We start from the raw sequence: 27,100 nt of genomic DNA on the forward strand, positions 1-27,100 counted from the left end.
GGAAAAACAGATAAAGTCTGCCTTAGTGCACCACTGGGTGCCGGAAGAGATTGGAATTGCAACATAAGGAAGTGACAAAGAGCTTGGTCAAAGAATTTTAAGGAGCATGCTATAGCAAGAGAGGTTTAGGGAAGGAATTCCAGGGTTTAGGACCCAAGCAATTGAAAGGTTGGCTGGCAATGGCAGGGTCGAGGAAACTGGGGATGTCCAAGGGAGTTCTGGTTAGGGGGTTTAATAGAAAATGCTCTTCAAATTTCACTATGACTGTTTATGTTATCAATTCATTCCTTAATGGTTCATTATACCAATTTCACTGATGTGCAAATCTCCCTGGGGAGTTCCCAAACTTACAACTAGAAATTTGGCCAAATCTGTCCTTGTTTGCATGCATAAATGGAATCACTGATAAACAGCATGAGATTCCCCAGGTACTTCACCCCTAGTCTTCCTAAGTAGAGTGTGTTCAGTTGTGAGCATTTTCCTATGTATCATCTGTGTCCCAATTAACACTTTTAAAATTATTCCATCTCCTCATGTGGTTGGACAGAATTTCCTGTGAATTGGATTTGTGACCAGAGGTGATTAAGGGCAATAATAGTCATTATGGCACAGGAGGAGGCCACTTGGCCCATTGGGCCTATACCAGCTCTCTATAGATCATCTAGTCAGTCTCACTGGCCCGCTCTATCCTCATAGCTCTGCAATTTCCATGTGAAGTCACTGATTGTACCTTCAAAGATCTATGCACATGAACCCCCCGGTCCTCTTGATTTTTGGTACAACCGTAAATAAAGGTGCTGAACTTTACATAGAAAGAAGTAAGTTACTTTTACCTGGCACTCTACAGCCATTGAAGTACTGCCTGGAGCAAAAGGTGGCACCAATCATGCACAGTAACATCCCGTGACCAGCAAGAAACTAACAAGCTATTAATTTTTATTAGTCATTCTTGGGTATCACTGCCAAGGTTGACTATCTATTGCCCATCCCTAGTTGCCCTGTTAAGCCTGGGTAGTTTGCGATGCCACTTCAGTGGCATCAGAGTCACACATTGATCCAGATCAGGTAAGGATGGCAGGTTTCCTTCCCTAAAGAGCCATAGAGAAGTATTTTTATAACGGTCTGGTACTTTATGGTCACTTTTGTTGAGATAGTTTTAAATTTTTATTTTCTTTTGAAAACTGAGCTCAAACTGCCCATGGAGAAAATTAAATTCACATTCTTCTGCATTATAGTCCAGTAACAATATCATTGCAGGGGGTTGTGTGGTGAAGTAGGTAACATCCCTGTCTCTGAACCAGAAGCATTGGGTTTGAGTCCCACCCCAGGGCTTGATGGCCAAGGCGGGTGCATTCATAACGCAGCCAAACAGGTTGAGTGTGTAAACTTGCAAACCATTGCAAATGTGCCAATGGCTGGAGATAAGAATAGGGAAGACTGCTGGTCAGCCACTTGTGATGTGGAGTGGTGCCCCTCGAGCTTTAAGCCCCCCGGCAACAGACTAAAGACTTGTTCTGGGAATTATTAACTATGGAAACAGACAAAGTTCTGCCTTAGTGCACCACTAGGTGCGGGAAGAAAATTGGAATGAAACAACACCATTGCACTATTGTAATCCATCCAATAATGTTGAAAAATGATGATGATTTGGCTGGGTTTATATTACTAGATCACAGTACCAGGAAATACACACAGCACAGTTCTCAAAAGCTTGAATCCTGATACACCTTACAAAGTTACTGTGGTTCCTGTCTTTAGTGAAGGTGAAGGTGGTCGTAGATCCAGTACTGGGAGAACATGTAAGTACTCAGTCCAAAACAACTAATTCCCTTTTCATCAGATCTGAAGCTTAACCTCTCAATTCTTGTTGATCTTGTTGATTCAAGATGGCACTGGGGCAAGGCGACGTCTTGCGAGCTGTGCCCAGCATGCCCTCTAATTCTATCTATTACTCTCGTCCTATGCTTCTAAAACTGTATGACTGTCACACTCATTCCTTTCCTTCTCTATGTACAATATGCTTTGTCTGTATAGTGCGCAAGAAACAGTACTTTTCACTGTATACCATGTGGCAATAATAAATCAAATCAATTCCAATAATTTGTTTTTAAATTATTCATTCCTGGGATGTGGATATCACTGGCAAGGTTGGCATTAATTGAGCATCCCTCTAGTTACCCTTGAGAATCTTGGGTGAATTTTCACCTTGAACCATTGCAGTCTGGGTGATGAAGGGAAGGGAGATCCCCTCTTGCCTTCTGCAAGCTATGCCATGTACTAGGTTAAAGTCCAATGGACACTGGCAAACTCCCAGCCAATTGTTGCGAGTCAGTGATAATTCAGTACATGGTATTTGACTGTTACTGCAGCCAAACCCAATCCTGTTAAAGAGCATCTGCAGAGTGCTCCAGCAGAGTGAACAAGCACTAACCATGAGAAAGGTCGGAGTTGATCTTTCTCCCCAAACCGTCAAGAGAGCATTGATTCCCTTATTTAACATCATCTGATCTCATGTAGGCACCTGGCAAATTGCACTTGAAGCAGTGTATCCCCCATGCCCCATGTTGTGACCTCATTGTCCCGTGAGGGCAGAGCATTGGTATCATAGAATCATGCAGTGCAGAAGAGGCCCTTTGGCCCATCGAGTCTGCACTGGCACATTAGAGATACCTGAACTCCCACCTAATCCCATCTGCCAGCACTTGACCCATAGCCCTGAATGTTATGATGTGCCAAGTGCTAGTTGGCTCGTGCCAAATACCAAGTGGTAATTGGAAACACAGTAATAACATGGTTGGTGACGGGTTGGTGCAGACCTTAAAGCTAGCGCTCTGTATCTGCCAATGCCTGCTTGTGCCAAGAATAGTAAGTAGTCTCACAACACCAGGTTAAAGTCCAACAGGTTTATTTGATAGCACGAGCTTTCGGAGAACTGCTCCTCCATCAGATGAGTGCTACCAAATAAACCTGTTGGACTTTAACCTCGTGTTGTGAGACTACATACTGTGCCTACCCCAGTCCAATGCGGTCAACTCCACATTATGTCAATAATGTAATTCAGTCTTTTTTTCTTGTGTGTTTGTGTATGTGCTCAGTAATCCGGGGGGCACCTGGAAGTGTTCAAGTTTTCAACCCATCAATGAACAGTCTGAATGTTCGCTGGACTAATGCACCAGGACCTGTGCAGCAGTACAGGGTGGTTTACACACCTTTGAGTGGAACTCGGCCTGCCCATTATGTAAGTTACTGCCATCCAGACAACACTAGTGGAACACTAGTGGGAGGAGTTTGTTAGGTGTGTTCAGGAGGGTTTCTTGACAGAGTATGCAGATAAGCCTACAAGAGGAGAGGCTGTACTTGATTTGGTATTGGGAAATGAACCTGGTCAGGTGTCAGATCTCTCAGTGGGAAAGCATTTTGGAGATAGTGATCATAATTCTATCTCCTTTACAATAGCATTGGAGAGAGATAGAATCAGACAAGTTAGAAAAGTGTTTAATTGGAGTAAGGGGAATTATGAGGCTATCAGGCAGGAAATTGGAGGCTTAAATTGGAAAGAGGTTTTCTCAGGGAAATGTACGGAAGAAATGTGGCAAATTTTTCAGGGAATATTTGTCTGCAGTTCTGCATAGCAACGCTCCAATGAGACAGGGAAGTTATGGTAGGTTACCGGAACCGTGGTGTACAAAGACTGTAATGAATCGAGTCAAGAAGAAAAGAAAAGCTTACAAAAGGTTCAGGGAGCTAGGTAATGTTAGAGATCTTGAAGAGTATACGGCTAATAGGAAGGATCTTAAGAAGGAAATTAGGAGAGCCAGAAGGGGTCATGAGAAGGCCTTGACAGGCAGGATAAAGGAAAACCCCAAGGCATTCTACAAGTATGTGAAGAGCAAGAGGATAAGACGTGAAAGAATAGGACCTATCAAGTGTGACGGTGGGAAAGTTTGTATGGAACCGGAAGAAATAGCAGAGGTACTTAATGAATACTTTACTTCAGTATTCACTTTGGAAAAGGATCTTGGTGGTTGTAGTGCAGACATGCAGTGGACTGAAAAGCTTGAGCATGTAGATATTAAGAAAGAGGATGTGTTGTAGCTTTTGGAAAGCATCAAGTTAGATAAGTCGCCGGGACCAGATGAGATGTACCCCAGGCTACTGTGGGAGGTGGGGGAGAAGATTGCTGAGCCTCTGGCAATGATCTTTGCATCATCAATGGAGATGGGAGGGGTTCTGGAGGATTGGAGGATTGCGGATGTTGTTCCTTTATTCAAGAAAGGGAGTAGAGATAGCCCTGGAAATTATAGACCAGTGAGTCTAACCTCAGTGGTTGGTAAGTTGATGGAGAAGATCCTGAGAGGCAGGATTTATGAACATTTGGAGAGGTATGATATGATTAAGAATAGTCAGCATGGCTTTGTCAAAAGCAGACCATGCCTTACGAGCCTGATTGAATTTTTTGAGGATTTGACTAAACACATTGATGAAGGAAGAGCAGTCGATGTAGTATATATGGACTTCAGCAAGGCATTTGATAAGATGCCCCATGCAAGGCTTATTGAGAAAGTGAAGGGGCATGGGATCCAAGGGGACAGTGCTTTGTGGATCCAGAACTGGCTTGCCCACAGAAGACAAAGAGTGGTTATAGATGGGTCATATTCTGAATGGAGACCGGTCACCTGTGGAGTGCCTCAGGGATCTGTTCTGGGACCCTTGCTCTTTGTGATTTTTATAAATGACCTGGATGAGGAAGTGGAGGGATGGGTTGGTAAGTTTGCTGATGACACAAAGGTTGGAGGTGTTGTGGATAGTGTGGAGGGATGTCAGAAGTTGCAGCAAGACATTTATAGGATGCAAGACTGGGCGGAGATGTGGCAGATGGAGTTTAACCAAGATAAGTGTGAAGTGGCTCATTTTGGAAGATCAAATAGGATGGCGGAATATAACATTAATGGTAGGACTTTTGGCAGTGTGGAAGATCAGAAGGAACTTGGGGTCCGAGTTCATAGGATGCTCAAAGCGGCTGTGCAGGTTGAGGCTGTGGTTAAGAAGGCGCATGGTGTACTGGCCTTCATCAATCGAGGAATTGAGTTTAGGAGTCGTGAAATAGTGTTGGAGCTATATAGGATCCTGGTCAGACCCCACTTGGAGTACTGTGCTCAGTTCTGGTCGCCTCATTGCAGGAAGGATGTGGAAGCCATAGAATGGGTGCAGAGGAGATTTACAAGGCTGTTGCCTGGGTTGGGGGGCATGCCTTATGAGGATAGGTTGAGTGAGCTCGGCCTTTTCTCCTTGGAGAGACGAAGGATGAGGGGTGACCTGATAGAGGTGTATAATATGTTGAGAGGTATTGATCGAGTGGACAGTCAGAGGCTTTTTCCTAGGGCTGAAATGGTTGCCACAAGAGGACACAGGTTTAAGGTGCTGGGGAATAGGTACAGAGGAGATGTCAGGGGTAAGTTTTTCACTCAGAGGGTGGTGGGTGCATGGAATGGGCTGCCAGCAACGGTGGTGGAGGCGGATTCGATAGGGTCTTTTAAGAGACTTTTAGATAAGTACATGGAACTTAGTAAGATAGAGGGTTATAGGTAAGCCTAGTAATCGCTAAGGTAGGGACATGTTCGGCACATCTTTGTAGGCTGAAGGGCCTGGATTGTGCTGTAGTTTTTCTATGTTTCTATGTTTCTAATAATAAATATTTCTGGCTGTTTTAATTGAGCCAGGACTGAGTAAGCGTCATTTGTGATAATGTAAAACAATGTGACTGTGTGATCTATTTCTTTCTTCAACTATTGGAGCTGTGGTAAATAATACAATGGATGCGTCTTTTTGCCTGGCTGTTAAGTAAGAATGTTTGCTGTGGTTTATGGGCTCTGTGAACATGCTGATTGTGGAACTGTTATTTGTTGCCCAGATTGTGGTGCCAGCAAATACCAACAACGTTCTCCTGGAACGCTTACAATCAGACACAGAGTATTCCGTCAATGTGGTGCCGATGTATGCAGATGGGGAAGGTGATCCGGGCACTGATGTGGGAAAAACATGTAAGTTAAGTACCAATCAGTACATTTTTGTGTATGCTTGTGAGCACATAAATGTGTATCTCTGGATACATGTGTGAATATCTGCATGTGCCCATGTGTCTGTAATAAAGTGTGTATGTGTGTCCATAAGACATAGGAGCACAATTAGGCCACTCGGCCCATCAAGTCTGCTCCGCCATTCAATCATGGCTGATTTTTTTCTCATCCCCATTCTCCTGCCTTTTCCCTATAACTCCTGATCCCCTGGTGGGTGCTGGTGTGCGTGGCTGCTGGCATGTGTGTTGGTGTGTTCAGCAGAGTGTTCCAGCAGAGTGAACATGCAGTAACCATGAGAAAGCTCGGAGTTGATCTTTCTCCCCAAACCACCAAGAGAGCATTGATTCCCTTATTTAACACCATCTGATCTCATGTAGGCACCTGGCAAATTGCACTTGAAGCAGTGTATCCCCCATGCCCCATGTTGTGACCTCATTGACCCATGAAGACAGAGCATTGGTATCATAGAATCATGCAGTGCAGAAGAGGCCCTTTGGCCCATCGAGTCTGCACTGGCACATTAGAGATACCTGAACTCCCACCTAATCCCATCTGCCAGCTCATGACCCATAGCCCTGAATGTTATGATGTGCCAAGTGCTAGTTGGCTCGTGCCAAATACCAAGTGGTAATTGGAAACACAGTAATAACATGGTTGGTGACGGGTTGGTGCAGACCTTAAAGCTGGTGTTCTGTATCTGCCAATGCCTGCTTATGTCAAGAATAGTAAGTAGTCTCACAACACCAGGTTAAAGTCCAACAGGTTTATTTGATAGCACGAGCTTTCGGAGAACTGCCCCTTCATCAGATGAGTGCTACCAAATAAACCTGTTGGACTTTAACCTCGTGTTGTGAGACTACTTACTGTGCCTACCCCAGTCCAATGCGGTCAACTCCACATTATGTCAATAATATAATTCAGTCTTTTTTTCTTGTGTGTTTGTTTATGTGCTCAGTAATCCGGGGGGCACCTGGAAGTGTTCAAGTTTTCAACCCATCAACGAACAGTCTGAATGTTCGCTGGACTAATGCACCAGGACCTGTGCAGCAGTACAGGGTGGTTTACACACCTTTGAGTGGAACTCGGCCTGCCCATTATGTAAGTTACTGCCATCCAGACAACACTAGTGGAACACTAGTGGGAGGAGTTTGTTAGGTGTGTTCAGGAGGGTTTCTTGACACAGTATGTAGATAAGCCGCCAAGAGGAGAGGCTGTACTTGATTTGGTATTGGGAAATGAACCTGGTCAGGTGTCAGATCTCTCAGTGGGAAAGCATTTTGGAGATAGTGATCATAATTCTATCTCCTTTACAATAGCATTGGAGAGAGATAGGTTCAGACAAGTTAGAAAAGTGTTTAATTGGAGTAAGGGGAATTATGAGGCTATCAGGCTGGAAATTGGAGGCTTAAATTGGAAAGAGGTTTTCTCAGGGAAATGTATGGAAGAAATGTGGCAAATTTTCAGGGAATATTTGTCTGGAGTTCTGCATAGCAACGCTCCAATGAGACAGGGAAGTTATGGTAGGTTACTGGAACCGTGGTGTACAAAGGTTGTAATGAATCTAGTCAAGAAGGAAAGAAAAGCTTACAAAAGGTTCAGGGAGCTAGGTAATGTTAGAGATCTTGAAGAGTATACGGCTAATAGGAAGGATCTTAAGAAGGAAATTAGGAGAGCCAGAAGGGGTCATGAGAAGGCTTTGACAGGCAGGATAAAGGAAAACCCCAAGGCATTCTACAAGTATGTGAAGAACAAGAGGATCAGACGTGAAAGAATAGGACCTATCAAGTGTGACGGTGGGAAAGTTTGTATGGAACCGGAAGAAATAGCAGAGGTACTTAATGAATACTTTACTTCAGTATTCACTATGGAAAAGGATCTTGGTGGTTGTAGTGCCGACTTGCAGCGGACTGAAAAGCTTGAGTATGTAGATATTAAGAAAGAGGATGTGTTGTAGCTTTTGGAAAGCATCAAGTTAGATAAGTCGCCGGGACCGGATGAGATGTACCCCAGGCTACTGTGGGAGGCGGGGTGGGAGATTGCTGAGCCTCTGGCGATGATCTTTGCATCATCAATGGAGATGGGAGAGGTTCTACAGGATTGGAGGATTGCGGATGTTGTTCCTTTATTCAAGAAAGGGAGTAGAGATAGCCCTGGAAATTATAGACCAGTGAGTCTAACCTCAGTGGTTGTTAAGTTGATGGAGAAGATCCTGAGAGGCAGGATTTATGAACATTTGGAGAGGTATAATATGATTAAGAATAGTCAGCATGGCTTTGTCAAAAGCAGACCATGCCTTATGAGCCTGATTGAATTTTTTGAGGATGTAACTAAACACATTGATGAAGGAAGAGCAGTCGATGTAGTACATATGGACTTCAGCAAGGCATTTGATAAGGTGCCCATGCAAGGCTTATTGAGAAAGTGAGGGGGCATGGAATCCAAGGGGACATTGCTTTGTGGATCTAGAACTGGCTTGCCCACAGAAGACAAAGAGTGGTTATAGATGGGTCATATTCTGAATGGAAGTCGGTCACCAGTGGAGTGCCCCAGGGATCTGTTCTGGGACCCTTACTCTTTGTGATTTGTATAAATGACATGGATGAGGAAGCGGAGGGATGCGTTGGTAAGTTTGCTGATGACACAAAGGTTGGAGGTGTTGTGGATAGTGTGGAGGGATGTCAGAAGTTGTAGCAAAACATTTATAGGATGCAAGACTGGGCGGAGATGTGGCAGAGAAGTGTGAGGTGGTTCATTTTGGAAGGTCAAATAGGATGGCGGAAGATAACATTAATGGTAGGACTCTTGGCAGTGTGGAAGATCAGAAGGAACTTGGGGTCCGAGTTCATAGGACGCTCAAAGCAGCTGTGCAGGTTGAGGCTGTGGTTAAGAAGGCGCATGGTGTACTGGCCTTCATCAATCGAGGAATTGAGTTTAGGAGTCGTGAAATAATGTTGGAGCTATATAGGACCCCACTTGGAGTACTGTGCTCAGTTCTGGTCGCCTCATTACAGGAAGGATGTGGAAGCCATAGAATGGGTGCAGAGGAGATTTACAAGGATGTTGCCTGGGTTGGGGGGCATGCCTTATGAGGATAGGTTGAGTGAGCTCGGCCTTTTCTCCTTGGAGAAACGAAGGATGAGGGGTGACCTGATAGAGGTGTATAATATGTTGAGAGGTATTGATCGAGTGGACAGTCAGAGGCTTTTTCCTAGGGCTGAAATGGTTGCCACAAGAGGACACAGGTTGAAGGTGCTGGGGAGTAGGTACAGAGGAGATGTCAGGGGTAAGTTTTTCACTCAGAGGGTGGTGGGTGCGTGGAATGGGCTGCCAGCAACGGTGGTGGAGGCGGATTCGATAGGGTCTTTTAAGAGACTTTTAGATAAGTACATGGAACTTAGTAAGATAGAGGGTTATAGATAAGCCAAGTAATCGCTAAGGTCGGGGCCTGTTCGGCACAACTTTGTCGGCTGAAGGGCCTGGATTGTGCTGTAGTTTTTCTATGTTTCTATGTTTCTAATAATAAATATTTCTGGCTGTTTTAATTGAGCCAAGACTGAGTAAGTGTCATTTGTGATAATGTAAAACAATGTGACTGTGTGATCTATTTCTTTCTTCAACTATTGGAGCTGTGGTAAATAATACAATGGATGCGTCTTTTTGCCTGGTTGTTCAGTAAGAATGTTTGCTGTGGTTTATGGGCTCTGTGAACATGCTGATTGTGGAACTGTTATTTGTTGCCCAGATTGTGGTGCCAGCAAATACCAACAACGTTCTCCTGGAACGCTTACAATCAGACACAGAGTATTCCGTCAATGTGGTGCCGATGTATGCAGATGGGGAAGGTGATCCGGGCACTGATGTGGGAAAAACATGTAAGTTAAGTACCAATCAGTACATTTTTGTGTATGCTTGTGAGCACATACATGTGTATGCTTGCGTGCATCTCTGGATACATGTGTGAATATCTGCATGTGCCCATGTGTCTGTAATAAAGTGTGTATGTGTGTCCATAAGACCATAAGACATAGGAGCACAATTAGGCCACTCAGCCCATCAAGTCTGCTCCGTCATTCAATCATGGCTGATTTTTTTCTCATTCCCCATTCTCCTGCCTTTTCCCTATAACTCTTGATCCCCTGGTGGGTGCTGGCGTGTGTGGGTGCTGGTGTGCGTGGGTGCTGGCGCGTGTGGGTTCTGGCATGTATGTTGGTGTGTATGTGAGTGTGGGTGTTGGTGTATTGGTTATAGGCATTTGCATATGTATATGTATGTGGGGGGGGGTGGGGCGGTCTGTTGGTCTGTGTGTGTATGTGTGGGAGTGTTTGTGTGTGGGCATTTTTGTGTGTTTCTGTGTGTCCACCTCTGGGTACTGCTGTCAGGTAAGAGGGTATAGTTTGAGGCTGTTCCCTCTCTGAGGCACAGGAGTTACCTGATAGAGGTCTCTAGGATTGTGAAAGGATTTGAGAGGGGTCGACATGTGGGGAATTTGAAATTATGGGCCAGAAATATAAGATGGTCACTAATAAATCCATTGGGGAATTCAGTAAAAAATTCTTTACCCAGAGAGTGATCAGAAGTGAAAGTCATTACATCAAGGAGTGATTGAGGCAAATGTCATTGATATATTTAAGGGGAAGCTAGATAAACATGAGTGACAAAGGAATAGAAGAACCTGGTGATCGGGTGAGACGAAATCATAGATAGAAATCATAGAAACCCTACAGTGCAGAAACAGGCCATTCGGCCCATCGAGTCTGCACCGACCACAATCCCACCCAGGCCCTACTCCCATATCCCTACACATTTACCCACTAATCCCGCTAGTTTACGCATCTCAGGACACTAAGGGGCAATTTTAGCATGGCCAACCAACCTAACCCGCACATCTTTGGACTGTGGGAGGAAACCGGAGCACCCGGGGGAAACCCACGCAGACACGAGGAGAATGTGCAAACTCCACACAGACAGTGACCCAAGCTGGGAATCGAACCCAGGTCCCTGGAGCTGTGAAGCAGCAGTGCTAACCACTGTGCTACTGTGATGAAGATGGGTGTGAGGTAGCCTGTGTGGAACAGAAACACCAGTTTGGATTGCTTTAGCTGGATGGCCTGATACAGTGCTGTAAACTTTCACTTCCATTCCTTGCACTGAAGCAAATATTTTCTTGCACAAGCAATCACACTTTACTTATTTTTCCCACCTGCACAGTACCTCGCAGTGGACCAAGGAATATGCGGGTTTACGACGCGACGACCAATAGTTTGAGTGTGAGCTGGGATCATGCTGAGGGTCCAGTACAGCAGTACAGGATTATATATGCTCCAACTGTTGGAGACCCAATCGAGGAGTTTGTAAGTATATTCAGTAATCCTGCCTCAAGGTTCTGATGTTTGAAACAATGCTACTTGTTTTCCTTTCCCTCCTTCATCCCTCCCCGGTAGCCTTGCACTGTTGCTCATTTCCTTCAAGGAATTCTTTTTGTTTTCAGACGTTTGTTCCGGGAAGACGGAACAATGTGCTTCTGCAACCCCTCACGGCTGACACTCCCTATAGGATTAGTGTGGTGCCAATGTATGAAGATGGTGATGGAGGGCAGCTGACTGGTGATGGGAAAACAGGTAATCATCCTTTCTTCATTGCCATTTATTCCTTCAATCTGATATTTGTTGGCTACTTAAAAACAAATGGGACCAGTGTACATGCAGCATAACTCTGCTACTGGGTCGCTCTGGATAGTGTTTAACTCTCTGTCACTGGCTCTCTCCAAGCAGATTTGAGCAGTGCCACAACACATGAGCCAATCTTCTAAAGAGTACCTGCGGTATAACACACCAGATTCACATTTAAGCAACTCTCGGTGACAAAATTCCAATTATGTAGTGCCTCTTCCAACCTCAGCACGTCCCAACCTGTTACAGCCAAATAAATACTTTGATAGCCACTAGTGTAATGCAAGAAAACAGCCAATTTAGAGGCTGCAGCCAATGTGCGCACAGCAAAGACCCCAGAAAGAGCAATGCGATAATGTAAACTGATTTTAGTGATATTGGGTATATATTTCTCCGTGACACTGGTGTGAATTCACATGTTCTTCTTTGCAAAGTGCCACAAGATATTTCACATCCACCTGAAAGGGCAGACAGGCCCCGTTTAACATCTCATCCAATATTCAGCATTTTACTCAACATAGGCCCCTCCTCAGTACGGGAATAGAGGTCCAGCCAGGATGACATCCTCAAGTGTGAGGAGTCGGTTTGAACCTACGAATCTCTGACTCAGTGTTCCCACTAATCCACAGCACATAGGTCAAATATACTATATTTTATAGTAAATCAGTGACTTTCAAGCGTTTCAGTATTGAAAAACTCCAGCAAATACTGTCACACTCCCAGAAACTCATTGAAAGCATTATCCATCAGTCAGGGACCCCCAGTAAATACTGACACATTCCCAGGCGTCTGCTGTGAGCACTGATCTTCTCCCATGGGTTCTTTGTAAAAAGTACTGGCACTGAACCAGGGATTCCCTGCAAACCTCCATGCTTCCCCCCGCCCCCCCATCCCCCCAATGCACCCTCCCCCTCCACCCCCACCCTACAAATTCTGAAATGCTGACACACTCCCAGGCAACTGCTGCAAATGTTAACTCAATCTCGGGGGTCTCATTAAAACCACTGACAAACTTTCATGGAATCCCTACAAATACTGACATGCTTCTTGGCACCACTTCTTAGAAAGACAATGTCAGCTACTCATTCAGAAAACAATTAAGACATTTAATATACAGAAACAGTGCTGGCGAGAACTACAGAACTCTGATAGATGGATAGAAGTCTGCTAACCCTAGGAACACTGGAGTCCCCAGTTTGAAAGCCAGTGCAGTAATTAAGAAATAGGAGTGTATTTTTTGTCCAGATTAGCCTTAGCTCTGATGATTCACAGTATTATTTTGCTCTCATGTCTGAATCATCAGACAATACAATACCACACTGTCATTATTGCTTGGCTTTGCACTGTTTATTCCTTCTGCTACAGCGATCATATGTATTTAATCATGGAATCATACAGGGCAGAACATCTGGCCCATTGTACCTGCGTTGTGGTTGTTGAAAGAAAAATCCAATTAGATCCAATACCCCACACTTACATAGAACATAGAACATAGAACATAGAACATTACAGCGCAGAACAGGCCCTTCGGCCCACGATGTTGCACCGACCAGTTAAAAAAAAAAAAAACTGTGACCCTCCAACCTAAACCAATTTCTTTTCGTCCATGAACCTATCTACGGATCTCTTAAACGCCCCCAAACTAGGCGCATTTACTACTGATGCTGGCAGGGCATTCCAATCCCTCACCACCCTCTGGGTAAAGAACCTACCCCTGACATCGGTTCTATAACTACCCCCCCTCAATTTAAAGCCATGCCCCCTCGTGCTGGATTTCTCCATCAGAGGAAAAAGGCTATCACTATCCACCCTATCTAAACCTCTAATCATCTTACCTCTAATCATCTTACCTCTAATCATCTTACCTCTAATCATCCACCCTATCTAAACCTCTAATCATCTTACTTCGTAGCCTAGCAAATCGTTTCTTTTCACATATTTCTCCAATTCTCTTTTGAAAGTTATATTGAATCAACTTCCACTACACTTCCAGTCAGCACATTCCAGATCACAACAACTCACTGTATTTAAAAAAAAGTCCCCTCATTGCCACAGATCATAGCGTCGTAGACGTAACCAGCACAGAAAAAGACCCTTTGCCCCATTCTGTCTGTGCTATTGTAATTCCATTTTTCAGGCTCCATAGCACCCATAAGCGCACTTCTAAATACTTCTTGAATGTTATGAAGGTTCTCTGCCTTCACCATCATTTCAGGCAGTGGGTTCCAGGCCCCCAACATCCTCTGGGTGAAAAATCCTTTCCTCACATCCTCTCTAAACCTTCTGCCCCTGACCTTAAATCTATGTCCCCTGGTCATTTATCTCTCCACCAAGGGGAAACGTTTCTTCCTGTCCACTCTGTGCTTTTGGGACCAGGTCAGTAACTCCAAGGTATATTATGAAGTTAGCCGAGACCCGCCACTTTTTTTGATTTTGGCATTTTCGCAAGCATGTTTTACTCCAGGTATGATTCGATTGACCTGCTCGGAAACTTTTATTAAAACAAACTTTATTTAAGAACACAGAATAAAACAAAAAGAATTAGCATAACCTTAAGCAATTAAAATACTTAAACATGACAAAGCATAGTTCTTAATAACTATCTATCTCCAATCTATTAACGCCAATTAACGCTATATCCCCAAAGACATATATCCTACTTCAGAACCATACAGCAGCAAAAATAAATCGATGCTAGATTTCCAGCCTTTTAACCCCTCTGGACAGATACTGAAAGCCTTCTGACTCCCATACAGTGGTTTCCAGGGAATGATGTATCTCAAACAGCAGAAATTCTGAGAAAGAGACCTATTTTCTGGCAGGTCCTGGCCTCCAATCTTCAAAGAGAGAAATAACCTCTTCTCTCTGCAATTCCCAAGTAACAGCTGAGCTGGGATTCTCTCTGTGAGCCTAATCTTGATGTGGAGATGCCGGCGTTGGACTGGGGTAAGCACAGTAAGAAGTCTCACAACACCAGGTTAAAGTCCAACAGGTTTATTTGGTAGCAAATACCATAAGCTTTCGGAGCACAGCTCCTTCGTCAGATGGAGGAGAACAGATATCCACTCCATCTGATGAAGGAGCTGTGCTCCGAAAGCTTATGGTATTTGCTACCAAATAAACCTGTTGGACTTTAACCTGGTGTTGTGAGACTTCTTACTGAGCCTAATCTTGCCCAGTCACATGACTTTTCCTATCAAAACCCAAATCAAGCCCCACTCTGAAAAACACCAGGGAAAACACAAAAATAACAACCCTGCATTAGTCCAGACTGAAACAAATATTTTAACAATTAAGATCAATCATGCTGCTGCAGTAACAAAGCAGCACCATTAATAAAACAAACTGCTAAACCAAATCCTGCACAAGAAACATTACTCAAATACATTTCTTAAAGGCACAGTATCATCACAATGTCCCTCATAATTTTACACATCTCAATCACGTCCCATCCTCAGCCTCCACTGCTCCAAGGAAAATAACCATCCTCCCGCCCCCTACCACCACCCCTCAGTCAATCCAATCTCTCTCTTCATCTCCAAAACTGCCCAGGAGTGATAGATCATGGAATGATGCAACACAGGAGGCTATTCGAACCACCATGCCTGTGTCATCTCTTTTGAAAAGCTATTCAGTTTAGTTGCTTAACCCAGCTGTTTCCCTATAACGGTACACATTAGACCTGTTCAGGTATGGGGTCCTATGGAATCCGATTTCACTGTCTTTCAGGTATTGGCTTCCAGATTTTAAGAGTCTTGAGTGTGAAAAAAAGTCTCTTTATTTCGTCTTGGGCTCTTTTGCCAATGATGTTATATCTTTGACCTCTGGTGACTGACCCATGCCACAGGAAACAATTTTTATCATTTGGTCTATCAAAAACACTTGTAATTTTGAAAAAAAAATGCTCTGGTTGATTTACTAATTATGTTAAATCTTTGTCCAACCAGTTACCAACTCTCCTGCCAGTGGAAACAATTTCTTCTTATTATGATAGACAATTCCTCAGTGCAGATGGTGATTTTATTGCACCTATGTGGGTACAGTAGTTTTTAAAGGTTGTGTTACTGGACTAACATTCCAGAGGTCTATGATAATAACCTGGAGTTTGAATCCCACCGTGGCAGCTTGCAAACTTAAATTTAGTTTTCAAAAAAATCTGCAAATAAAATGCTGGTATTAGCAAAAGTGTCTGTGAAGCTGTTGGCTTGTCATACACATCTTGTTAGGGTACGAAACTTGCTGTCCTTACCTGGTCTGGGTCTGTACGTGATGCAGGGCCACACATGTGGCTGTTTCTTAACTACCCTCTGAGGGGATTTTCACAGTAACTTCATTGCAGTGCTAATGTAAGCCTACTTGTGAGACTAATAAAATAAAAAAGTAACTTAGAAAGCTCATGGCAATCTCAAATGAGCATTAAAAGCTGGCCATGTTAGTCCACATCCTGAGAAGGAATGTAATATGTACTAGATAACTTAGAATCACAGAATCCATTCAGCTCATTGAATCTGCACCGACAACAATCCTACCCAGGCCCTTTCCCCGCAACCCCATGTATTTACCCTGCCAATCCCCCTGACACTAAGGGACAAATTGCCATAGCCAATCAACGTAACCTGCACATCTTTGGATTGTGGGAAGAAACCGGAGCATCTGGAGGAAACCCATGCAGACATGGGGGGAACGTGCAAACTCTACACAGTTACCCGAGACTGGAATTGAGTCTGGGTCTTAGCGATATTTGCAGAGTTGACAGCGAATCACATACACTGGACATTACATTTACTGGCGTCCTTGTGTAGGGAAAAAAATAGTCTTTGGGCAGATTTCTTCCAAGTCCCTGCAGATGAGTTCAATGGGGAAAATATAGCGGGAGGCCCAGAAATCGGTTTCATATGAGTGTGAATTTATGATAGGATCCTCCGATGGTGCCCGCTATGGTGTGTTGGAAAACCCACCAGAGGCTGGCGTTAACCTTAGTTGAGGACCCGACTGCCCAATGTGGAGTGCAGATGGCGGGTCTCACCAGGACAATGCTTGGGGGTGTCTCCAGCATTCAAGATGGACGCCGCCCACAACCCTGGACCCTGGAACACCACAGCAGTGAATCAGGGGAGCAACTGCAGGTGACCTTCCAGATTGTGGGTGGCATGGTGGCACAGTGGTTAGCACTGCTGCCTCACAACGCCAGGGACCCGGGTTCGATTCCAGCCTTGTGTGACTGTGTGGAGTTTGCACGTTTGCCCTTTGTCTGTGTGGGTTTCCACCGGGTGCTCCAGTTTCCTCCCACACTCCAAAGATGTGCATGTTAGGTTGATTGGCCATGCTAAATTGCCCCTTAACGTCAGGGGAAATGCAGGATAAGTACGTAGGGTTACAGGGAAAGGTTCTGGGTGGGATTGTCATTAGTACAGATGCGATGGGCCAAATGGCCTCCATCTGCACTATAGGGATTCTATGATTAGGTATCCTGGATTGGGTCCCATCTTCCAGCTCAAGGTACTCCCTGAGAGCCATCCTCATTGTCAGATTTGCTTTCTTTCTTCAATAGTTGATTAGTGAAGTTGGGAGCCTAGTTCATAAGGTTCATTAGGTTCATAAGGTTCATGAGGTCAGTGCCAGAAGATTTAGCCTCCACTATGGGAAACACTCCATGTTCCCATCCTTGTAAAGGCAGTTAGTTTTCTGCCATTGCAGAGAATTCTGCTCTTGCAATTACATAACCTATGCTTCAAAGCATTTTGTTCACAATGTATTACCACTGGCTACAATCATTATTGCTAAACAAGAAAATGTGACAATCATTTTTCTCACACGACAAATCTCACAAATGACACTGAGACAATCGAACAATCAACTCATATTTTTAGTTGATGTTGGTTTAGGGACCGCAGTCACTGTGAGACACTCCCTGCACATTCCCCTCACCCAAGACGCATTTCAAAGAAGTTGAGCATTGCCAGCAAGGCAATTTATTGCTCACTCCTTGAGAAATTGGTAGCGGGCTGCAGTCTACATGGTGAGTATTCCCACAACTTTGTTAATTCTTTCTAGCAATTTGATACAATAAGTGGGTTGTTGTGCTACTTCAGACAGCAGATAATCTTGTATGGGAGGTTTACCTTCCCAAAGAACATTAATGAACCTGTTGGGTTTTTATGGTAATACAGCTAATCATGTCACTGACTTCAGAATTCTTTTCAAAATTAATTTAAGCTCTCAAGCTGCTTTGATGGAACTTAAACTCATGTTCTAGTGTAAATGATTTGTGTGGGCCTCTGGGTTACTAGTCTAGGAGACATTACATTACACTTCCATACCGCCCCCCCCCCCCTCCCCCCACAAACCCCCGTCCACTCCTCCCTAGCCTGTGGATATTCAAGTTAATTGCATGTCTTCAAATGCTGTCTCAGCTGAGATTAACCAACTGGATACAACTGATTCTTCGTTAACCCAGAGCTCCCAGGCTTATTTCCACAATTTTATAGCCAATGTCTATTATAAATCCCGTTTCAAAATCCAGCCGAAAACAAAATCAAGAATTGGCTGCTATACTCTAACCATGAAGCTATAATTTGGTGAATTACAGGATTGGTGTAATGCTGGGACGTTAAGAACAGCAGGCTGTGTAATTGTGCCTTCAATGACTTCAGCACATTATATTTCACCAAGGGTGCCAGCCATGGTTCAGTGGGTCACCCTCTCACCTTTGAGTTTGTGAGTTCAAGTTCCAATCCTGACATGAGTGCACATAATCTAGGTTGACACTCCCAGTGCAGTACTATATGCAGTGTGATGAGACGGGCATTATGGTGTCGAGCCCATTAATTAGATTTAAATGTATGGAAATCAGGTTCAGGTTTGATGTTTGCCCAATTTAATATCGGCTGTTTTAGAATATCATCCGGTGTTTAAATGATCCTCTGTTGTGTGTGTGGACATGTATGTAAATTATTCCATTATGTGTGTAGACATGTATGTTACCCCCTGTTGCATGTGTGGACATTTGTGCAAATGCTCCCCTGTTGTGTGTCTGGACATTTGTGCATATTATCCCCTGCTGGGTGTGTGGACATGTGTGTAAATTATTCCCTGTTGCATGTGTGTGGACATGTGTGTAGATTATCCCCTGTTGAGGCCATTCAGCCCATTGGGTCTGCACTGGCACCCTGATAGAGTACCTTACCCAAGCTCTCTCCCCCGCCCTATCTCCGTAACCCCACATATTTACCATGACTAATCCATGAGCACACCTTAACCAGAGCTTGCATAGCCAGGAGGAGGTCAGTTAAGAGTTTCTGACTGTGCTTTTTACCTAGAAGCCCTCGGTCAGGGAGCTAGCAGAGGGCAGAGTTCAGCCTGACCACGTGAAATGCCCACTTGGACAAAATGCCCAGAGGGCTTTACATTGCACTGCAACCAGAATTATCCCTTGCTGTGCATGTGGACATACATGTAAATTATCCCCTGTTGGTGAGTGTGGATATGTGAGGATCTTTTGTTCATATAACATTGTAACTAGACAATTGAGATCTAAGCTAACTGGCAAAAGGAGAGAGGAGAAGAGGGGAAAATCTTTCAGACAGTTGTTGTGATTTGGAATGTGCTGTCTGAAAGGGCAGTGGCAGTCAATTCGAAAGTAACTTACAAAAAGAATTGGATAAATAATTGAAAAAGGAGAATTTTCCAGGGCTATTGGGTAAGTGCAGAGGAAGGGAGATTGATTGCATTGATATTATGAAGCGCAGCATTGGCAGAAGTGGCCAAATGGTCTCTTTCTATGATTCAATATTTGGGGGAGGATTTATAGAAGACCCCAGCTTGAATTTTCTTTCATGAATACATGTTATTTTTACAGTGAGCAACCTTCCTCTTTTCAGTTTTTGATTCTTTGCCAACAGACCTGTTGGATACCAGCCAATCAAAATCAAACAGCAGAACGGGTTGGGGGGGGGGTTTGCAGTGAGTCGAATCTCAGCCACTTTGCTCCTTTAGCTGTGGAATACTTCAAGGGTTTCGACTTGCTCTTTAATGTGTCTCTTTTATCTCCCAGTGGGTCTGCTGGAACCCCGCAATCTGCGGGTATCTGACGAATGGTACACCCGATTCCGTGTGACCTGGGACCCTGCTCCATCACCAGTCCTTGGATATAAACTTGTTTATCAGCCCACAGGTAAGCAAATACCAACATCTGTGTTGCACATGTCATATTTTCCTGCTCTTTTACACATAGTTTTACTTCCTCTCCTGTGTTTGCACTGTATCGCAGAATTTTGAATTCCTACAGTGCAGAAGGAGGCCATTCAGCCCATTGAGTCTGCACTGACTCCCGGACAGAGTATCTTATCCAGGACCTCTCCTCCACCCTATTTCCGTAATCCCTCGCGTTTACCATGGCTAATCCAAGAGCTCATCTTAACCAGAGCTTGCATAGCCAGGAGGAGATCAGTCAAGGGCTTCTTACTGTGCTTTTTTATCTAGAAGCCCTCGGTCAGGGAGCTAGCAAAGGGCAGAGTTCAGCTTGACCACGAGAAATGCCCACTTGGACAAGATGCCCAGAGGGCTTTACATTGCATTGCAAACCTAAGCAAGACCTCTAGTTTGGGAGTGGGTGGGGGGGAGCAAGCTGAAGGCAGACTCAATCTTGGCTTTCAAAAGGTTGTTGGATAATTAGCTGAGCAGAAAAGAGTTACAGAGTTAACAGGGAATAGGCAGGGAGGTCGGAATAACTGAGTTGCTCGCAAGAGTCAGCACCAGCACAACAAGGTATCCTGAAAGCATTCTGTCGAAGAATTAATCTGGGAAAAAATTAACGGTGAGTTTTGAAGTAGTCATATTGGGCTCAAAAAGTGAACTCCATCTCTCTCTCTCCACAGATGCTGCCAGACCTGCTGAGTATTTCTGGCAATTTCTGTTTTTATTTCAGATTTCCAGCATCTGCAGAGTTTTGTTTTCTAGATATGAGCAGAATTCATTCCAAGCACAGTTAGTTTGTTTGGTGAATCAATGTAATGTGTGGCATTAAACAGGAGTGCAGTGAAGGTTGGATGCTGACATATGGTGGGATTTTTTGGCATCACCTGCAGCCAGTCCCACTGAAAGTCAATGGATTCTGGCTGGGCTGCCAAATCTGCCATTGCGGGTCCCACCATGGCAGGGTCGGGAAATCCCGGCCATAATCTAGGATAAAATTTGTAGTTCTTTGCACCCAAATTTTCATTAAAAGGGCCAATTCTGGAGACCAATATCACCCAATCCCTGAAAGAGGTCTGCCACGAGACTGGCTCATCTATGGCCACTTAAAACATCCCCGTACAAATGCAATTAATGGGACTGTACACATATCTTAAGCCCCGACTGCAGAAATTGGGGTTCTTCAACTATCAAAACATTCGTGTTTTTAAGAAGAATTTGGGGAAGAAAAGTACATTCCTTTGGAAATAGGAGGAACAGGGGTGCTATTCTGACTCCCCAGTATCATGATCTACCCCCGCCACCCCAACCCCTTGCTGATGCTCCTTGAGACTTAACTTTGTTCCTGTTTAGTTCCTTAAGATGACCGGACTGCCTCTGCAAGTTGCAGCAGACAACAGCTCACCCAGAGAACCAGGCCCAAGTCAGGATGTCTGAGGCAGAATTGGAGACCTGAAGCCCAATGTGGGACCTGAGGCTCAATTTCAGATATCAATTTTGCTCCCTCTGTGCCCAAATCCACTTTCACTCTGTGAGAGTGTAATGTACAATTTCACCAGGATGGTTGTGCGGTGTAGGCAGGTCTTACAGTGTTTGTGCTCCCCTTCCCTCCCCTCCTCCCAAGCAGGGCCTCATAGAGTATGCATTCAGAAGCCCCAACATTAAGAGGGAAAAAAAGCCGAGAGAAAAGTTCGGACGAAAATTTAACGCACATAATGATTTCTTGTTTCAGGCACCAATGAGAAAATGGAGTTGTTTGTTGGGGATGTGACGACTTACACGCCGCAGAATCTGAAGCCTGGTACACCTTACGATGTCAATGTCTATGCCGTTTATGATTCAGGCAGCAGCGGGCCGTTGGCAGGTCAAGGCACTACCTGTGAGTTGATCTGGCAGAACTTCTTAACTTCTTAAAAAGGGCTGCTTTTGTGGTTATATTTACTCAGCTCTCAGATGTCCATGCTTGCCTTCAGCTACTGGGCCTTCACAGGAGATCGTCCCAGTTTTGTGAAACACACAGCCTTGATAAATGGAAGATTGTGGTCCCCTGCTGCATGTGGCTGACAGCATGTGGCAGTGCCACCCTGGGCTCTTTGCCCTTCCAAAAGATGAAACGGAAGCAATCAAAGACCCAAGCTTTGATGTTTTTGTTACACTGATGGCTTCAATAGTTTATCTTGCTTAAGTGAGGCAACAAATTATTGATGCTGTCACACCAATAATGAATCCATTATTTAACACCAACCAACCAGGCACTTACATAGAAACTAGAAGCAGGAGGAGGCCATTCAGCCCTTCGAGTCTGCTCCACCATTCATTTTGATCATGGCTGATCATCAAATTCAACATCCTGATCCCTCCTTCCCCCCATATCCCTTGATTCCTTTAGCACTCAGAGCTATATCTAATTTCTTCTTGAAATCAGACAACGTTTTGGCCTCAAGTACATTCTGTCGTAATGAATTCCACACATTCACCACCCTCTCAGTGAAAATATTTCTCCCTGCCTCGGGCCAAAAAGTCAGTGGGGAACTCATCCCCATCAACTCCCGCAGTCCTGATGCCACATTGGATGTGGCCAATTAAGACACCTGAGGGAGAATTTAGCATGGCCAATGCACCTAACCAGCACATCTTTCGGACTGTGGGAGGAAACCAGAGTACCCAGAGGAAACCCACGCAGACATGGGGAGAATGTGTAGACTCCGCACAGACAGCGACCCAAGCCTAGAATCGAACCCGGCACTGTGAGGCAGCAGTGCTAACCACTGTGCCACCGTGCCATCCAAAGATGGCAGGTGGATCATGATGACCCAGTCAGAGGGGTTGCAGTGATATCTGGCTGGCAGGCCCACACTTAGAAGTGGGCTCTGTTGAGGCAGGCAGGAAATCACAAGGGTGAGACAAAATGGAGTCACTTTCTGTAGCACTGAGAAAAATTAAAGGTCGCACATGGCAGCAACTACCATTGTTGAGGAGGAGCTCCTGGTTACAATTGTGGCAGGGTCATGATATGGGGTCCATGCTGGAGTGATGGAGAGGAGGCTTTGATGGCCGGCCTAGTCCTTTGCTGGGCAGGGAAGGGGGAGTTGGGAGGGCTGCTTCTAGTTACCTGTGGGGCTCTGGGCTCAGCGGGGTGCACAATTGGGAACATCATGACAATGCCACCATCTTTCCCCTAATTGGCCCATTTACGGTCTATTTGGCTACCTGCTACTGTATGGTAAATAACCTCTGACTCATTGATCCTACTGCTGGTTAGATTGCTTGAACACAGGAACACGTCCAGTAGCCAAGCAGGCATACCCTTTTCTAACTTTGCTCCTGATCTTGCCTCCTTACCCACCTCTGCTGGACCCAGACAAACTATGGCCTGAATTGTTAGGATGGGGGAGTGCGCTCGGCTGGAAGAGTCGGTGGGGAACTCATCCCCACCAACTCCAGCAGCCCTGATGCCACATTCCACTCTAATAACTGTTGACTGGGATAACGCGGGACCTCCACCCCTCACCTGGGAGGAAATCGACATTGGAGAGCTGCCAGCCAATCAGATCCTCCAGGCACAGCGCTGCAATGGCCACAAGAGATACTGCAGTGAGCCATCTGCAACAAATTCCTTGGAGCTGAAGGACAGGTAAGTGGTAGGAGTTCCATGGTGGGAAGATTAGGGAATATCTGGGAGGTCGTGTGGGGGGACGATCAGGGTCTTGGTGGTTAGACGTCTGGGGAGGATAGTCCGGAGGTCAGTAGACCTTAAGAGGAGAGTGCCCCGAGTCAGAATAGGCCTTTTGATGAAGGCACTCTCCCATCTCCTCCAACCACCTGCCTGAGATCCAACTTTATTTTTTCCAGACTTCCTCCCAAACTGCCGTCTGCTTGCAACATAAAAATTGAGGCTGGGTGGGAAATTTGAAGATCAAGAGGTGTAGAGTTTGCTCTACCCAATCTTTCTGTGGCCTTATTTTGCTCCCTAGACAGATCACACATTGCATTTGCAGGGTTTCTTTTTGCTGAATGCTGATTTCCTCTGAGATTACATTGCCGGCTGCCAGGTTCAGTCAAAATGTTGGCCAGTGTTAAATTACCAGGCCCCTACTCACTCAGCTTTTATTCCCCACAGAAAAGTGGCAGGATATTCCTATCAACCCTTTGTTCTAGCCAACTCAGACTTCACACTTCAGAGTTCAAGCCAACTTTGAGGTCATGTGGTGAAAAGTTTATTTCAAAATGTAGGTTAAGGGATTGAAACCTCACCATATAATCCAAGCACAAGCATATATGAAAGTCTTGCACACAGCTTGTGTATCTATGCTTCAGTGTCAACTACCAAATGCCACCATCCTCACTCTCGAGTAGGCACCTTTTTTTTTAACCCTTTTTCATTTTTTTCTTTACCCTTATTGTAATGCCTTTTTTCATTTCTCTCTCCCCCCCCGAACCTCCCCGCTGCCTACGGGTACTCTTCCCTCCAAATTTCCCTCCCCAACCCAACAGCACTCCTCACTCCTCCTTCCTGCTCTCCTGGCATTATCCCAAGTGCGACTCTCTCTTAGATAAGCCTGCAGCTTCCCTCCCTCTAAACCATTCAATGTCCTCTGTGGAGACCATCAAGGAACTCACTGCTTCCTCCTTGTGAGCAGCAACCCCAATTGCACCATCTTTCTCTACCCACCTAGTGTGTCAGCTGGGGGCCAATCTTGCCAGTCTCCTGTCCATCTAATTCATCACTCCACCTGTTAACCCAGAGCTTCCAGTAGGTCACTGCCCTCTCTGCATCGTCCTCTGAAACATCTGTTCATTTGTGAGCTGAGGAGTGAAAACATCTTTCCCCTGAATGAAGCCGCCCCACCTAACTTTAGATTCCAACACATGCCTTGCAGAGACTATTGGGATGGCAGTATGGCATTTGTCAACTGTACACACCTTGTACTGTCCCCACGATTTATCTGGCATTTTCTCCTCCTTCTCCCCGACTCTCACTTCATTTTTGGATTTGTTGCTGACTAATTGATAGAGATCGATTTCTATAATTAGTCAGCAACTCCATTACAGCTGTACTGAGCAAATGCCAGGATGGTAGAAGGAGAACCAGATGGACCTGGGACATTTTTATCCAGCAATCTCCGCCTTTCCAAAACTTCAGGAGGACTGTAACATCAGCTGAGCGGTAATGTGTGTGGTACTTGTTTCTAATGTTGCTCATGACACAAATTGAAATATTCTTTGTTTTCTCTATTCTTACTTAGTGTATCTAAATGTGACCGGACTTCGTACGTACAGAGTTGACTGGAACACCTTTTGCATTGAATGGAACCCTCACATGGCAGCAACCTCCTACAGAATAAAGCTGCAGCCAGTTGATGGTAATCCTGAGGGGGAAAAAATGGGTTTTATATTTAAAATAATGTCTCTTTACACATATCATTTGGTCAGTTATTCAATACTCTTCTCCCTGTATCCTAACTTACACCAAGCTAATTCACCCCCTACAATAGTTCCCAGTCCATCGACACCAATTTGAAATTGTCATCCTTATTGTCAAATCTCTCCATATCCTCAACCTTTGGTATCTCTGTAACCTCCTACGACTCTTTGAGTTTCCAGTATTCCTGCAATTCTGGCGTCCTGTGCATCCACCCCCCCCCCCCCCCCCTCCACCCCCCCATCCTTCATCCACACCAGCAGCTGTGCCCCAGCAGTGTGACTCAATAAAGCAGCAGTAAATTTTTATCTAAACTTTATTAGTTGGCCAGTAGATTGATATATTTTGTTTGTGACTCAATGTTGCTACTGGAGAGAATTAACAAAAGATTACGAGGCATGGATAAAAGATGGGAAATTGGATGGTGCAATGGATTAGACAGTAACACTGGCATTTCATTCCCATAGATTGTAGTTTGAATTTACTCCAGATTGCATCTTTCTTATCCACTCAACTGTAGGGCCCAATTTGAAACTAGACTAGGAAATCAATTTTGCTCCTGGTACTTCTCAGCATAAATCTGCCCTGTGTTAGCATAAAGTTGGCAATGCCTCTTGAAGACAGCATGGCCCTGGTATGAAAACCTTTCAGACATTAAGGCTCAGGTAGCTTGTCCAGACAACCTACAAGGAGCTTTACTCTGCATCTAAATTGTGTGATACCTCTTTCTGACTTTGGGAATGCTTAAAAATGAAATTTGATGTCCTAAAGAATGAACTTGCATTTATTCAATGGCATCCATGGCCTCAGAACACCAAAGTGTTTTACAGGCAAAAAAAGTACTTTTGAAGTGTCGTCTCTAAAAGTTGGGAAACACAGCAGTCACTTTCTGCAAAGAAGCTCCCTCATACAGCAATATGACAATAACCAGTCCCTCATTTTTAGGTGTTGGGCAAGGAGTAAATATTTGCCAAAACACTGGAAAAATCTCCCTTGTTCTATCACAGGATTTTATGCGTCAATTTGAGACAGCAGATGGAGCTTATCATCTCATCTGAACGACAGCATATTCAGCAGTGCAGCAATCCCTCAGCATTGCTTGGGAGTACATATGCTTAAGTCTAGAGGAACAGGGCGAACCCAAGGGGCCAGATTCTCTGACCTCGCCCACGGCTGAGATTCTCCGGTCCCGTTGCAGTGAACAAAGATTTGGCCAAGCACCAAATTCTCCGTTCTCACTGGCAGCGGTGGGGTGTGAATGGCAATTCGGGCCATAGTCTTCCTACTGAGAGTGTTCCATAAAGCAAACTGACACTTCTGAAATACCATCCCGAAATTGGCAGTTGGGAAACAATTCTCTCTGCAGAAATGGCTCCAACCTTCACCTGGCACTCTGGGTTGAAAAGTTGTGGTGTGGAACACCAGATTGAACTCATGATCTAGATTGGCATCCCAGTGTTTTACTGAGTCAATGATGCTTGTTGAAGTTATCATCTTCCCCAAATTTCTGTCCAGATGAACCTTAGGGGATCGCAGAGTGTTGAAGAAGAGTAGGAAGTTTCTTCTTCTGTCCTCACCAATATTTTTTGTCTCAACCAAAAACAACACTAACAGATGCCTCACTGTTGTTTGTAAGATATTACTGACACAGAATGACTGTCATGTTGCCTACATAACCATAATCACTGCATGGGGATAATTTGTGGGATAAGAGGCTATATAAATGCAATTGTTCCCAT

General features: G+C 44.7%; 1 protein-coding gene across 2 annotated transcripts in view; it reads left to right on the forward strand.

Moving 5' to 3' along the window:
• The window catches only part of LOC144504285 (collagen alpha-1(XII) chain-like), a 284,762-nt gene that overhangs the window by 134,490 nt on the left and 123,172 nt on the right, over positions 1–27,100 (forward strand). For both annotated transcript variants that reach the window (XM_078229390.1, XM_078229389.1), the window contains exons 33-42: positions 1,670–1,799; positions 3,096–3,238; positions 5,912–6,041; positions 7,033–7,175; positions 9,820–9,949; positions 11,286–11,428; positions 11,566–11,695; positions 19,800–19,919; positions 21,672–21,818; positions 25,186–25,302. In XM_078229390.1, coding sequence (XP_078085516.1) covers positions 1,670–1,799; positions 3,096–3,238; positions 5,912–6,041; positions 7,033–7,175; positions 9,820–9,949; positions 11,286–11,428; positions 11,566–11,695; positions 19,800–19,919; positions 21,672–21,818; positions 25,186–25,302 — 1,333 coding nt within the window. The remainder of the gene's footprint in view (positions 1–1,669; positions 1,800–3,095; positions 3,239–5,911; positions 6,042–7,032; positions 7,176–9,819; positions 9,950–11,285; positions 11,429–11,565; positions 11,696–19,799; positions 19,920–21,671; positions 21,819–25,185; positions 25,303–27,100) is intronic.

Source organism: Mustelus asterias, chromosome 15 (genome assembly GCF_964213995.1).
Source record: "Mustelus asterias chromosome 15, sMusAst1.hap1.1, whole genome shotgun sequence".
Lineage (NCBI taxonomy): Eukaryota > Metazoa > Chordata > Chondrichthyes > Carcharhiniformes > Triakidae > Mustelus > Mustelus asterias.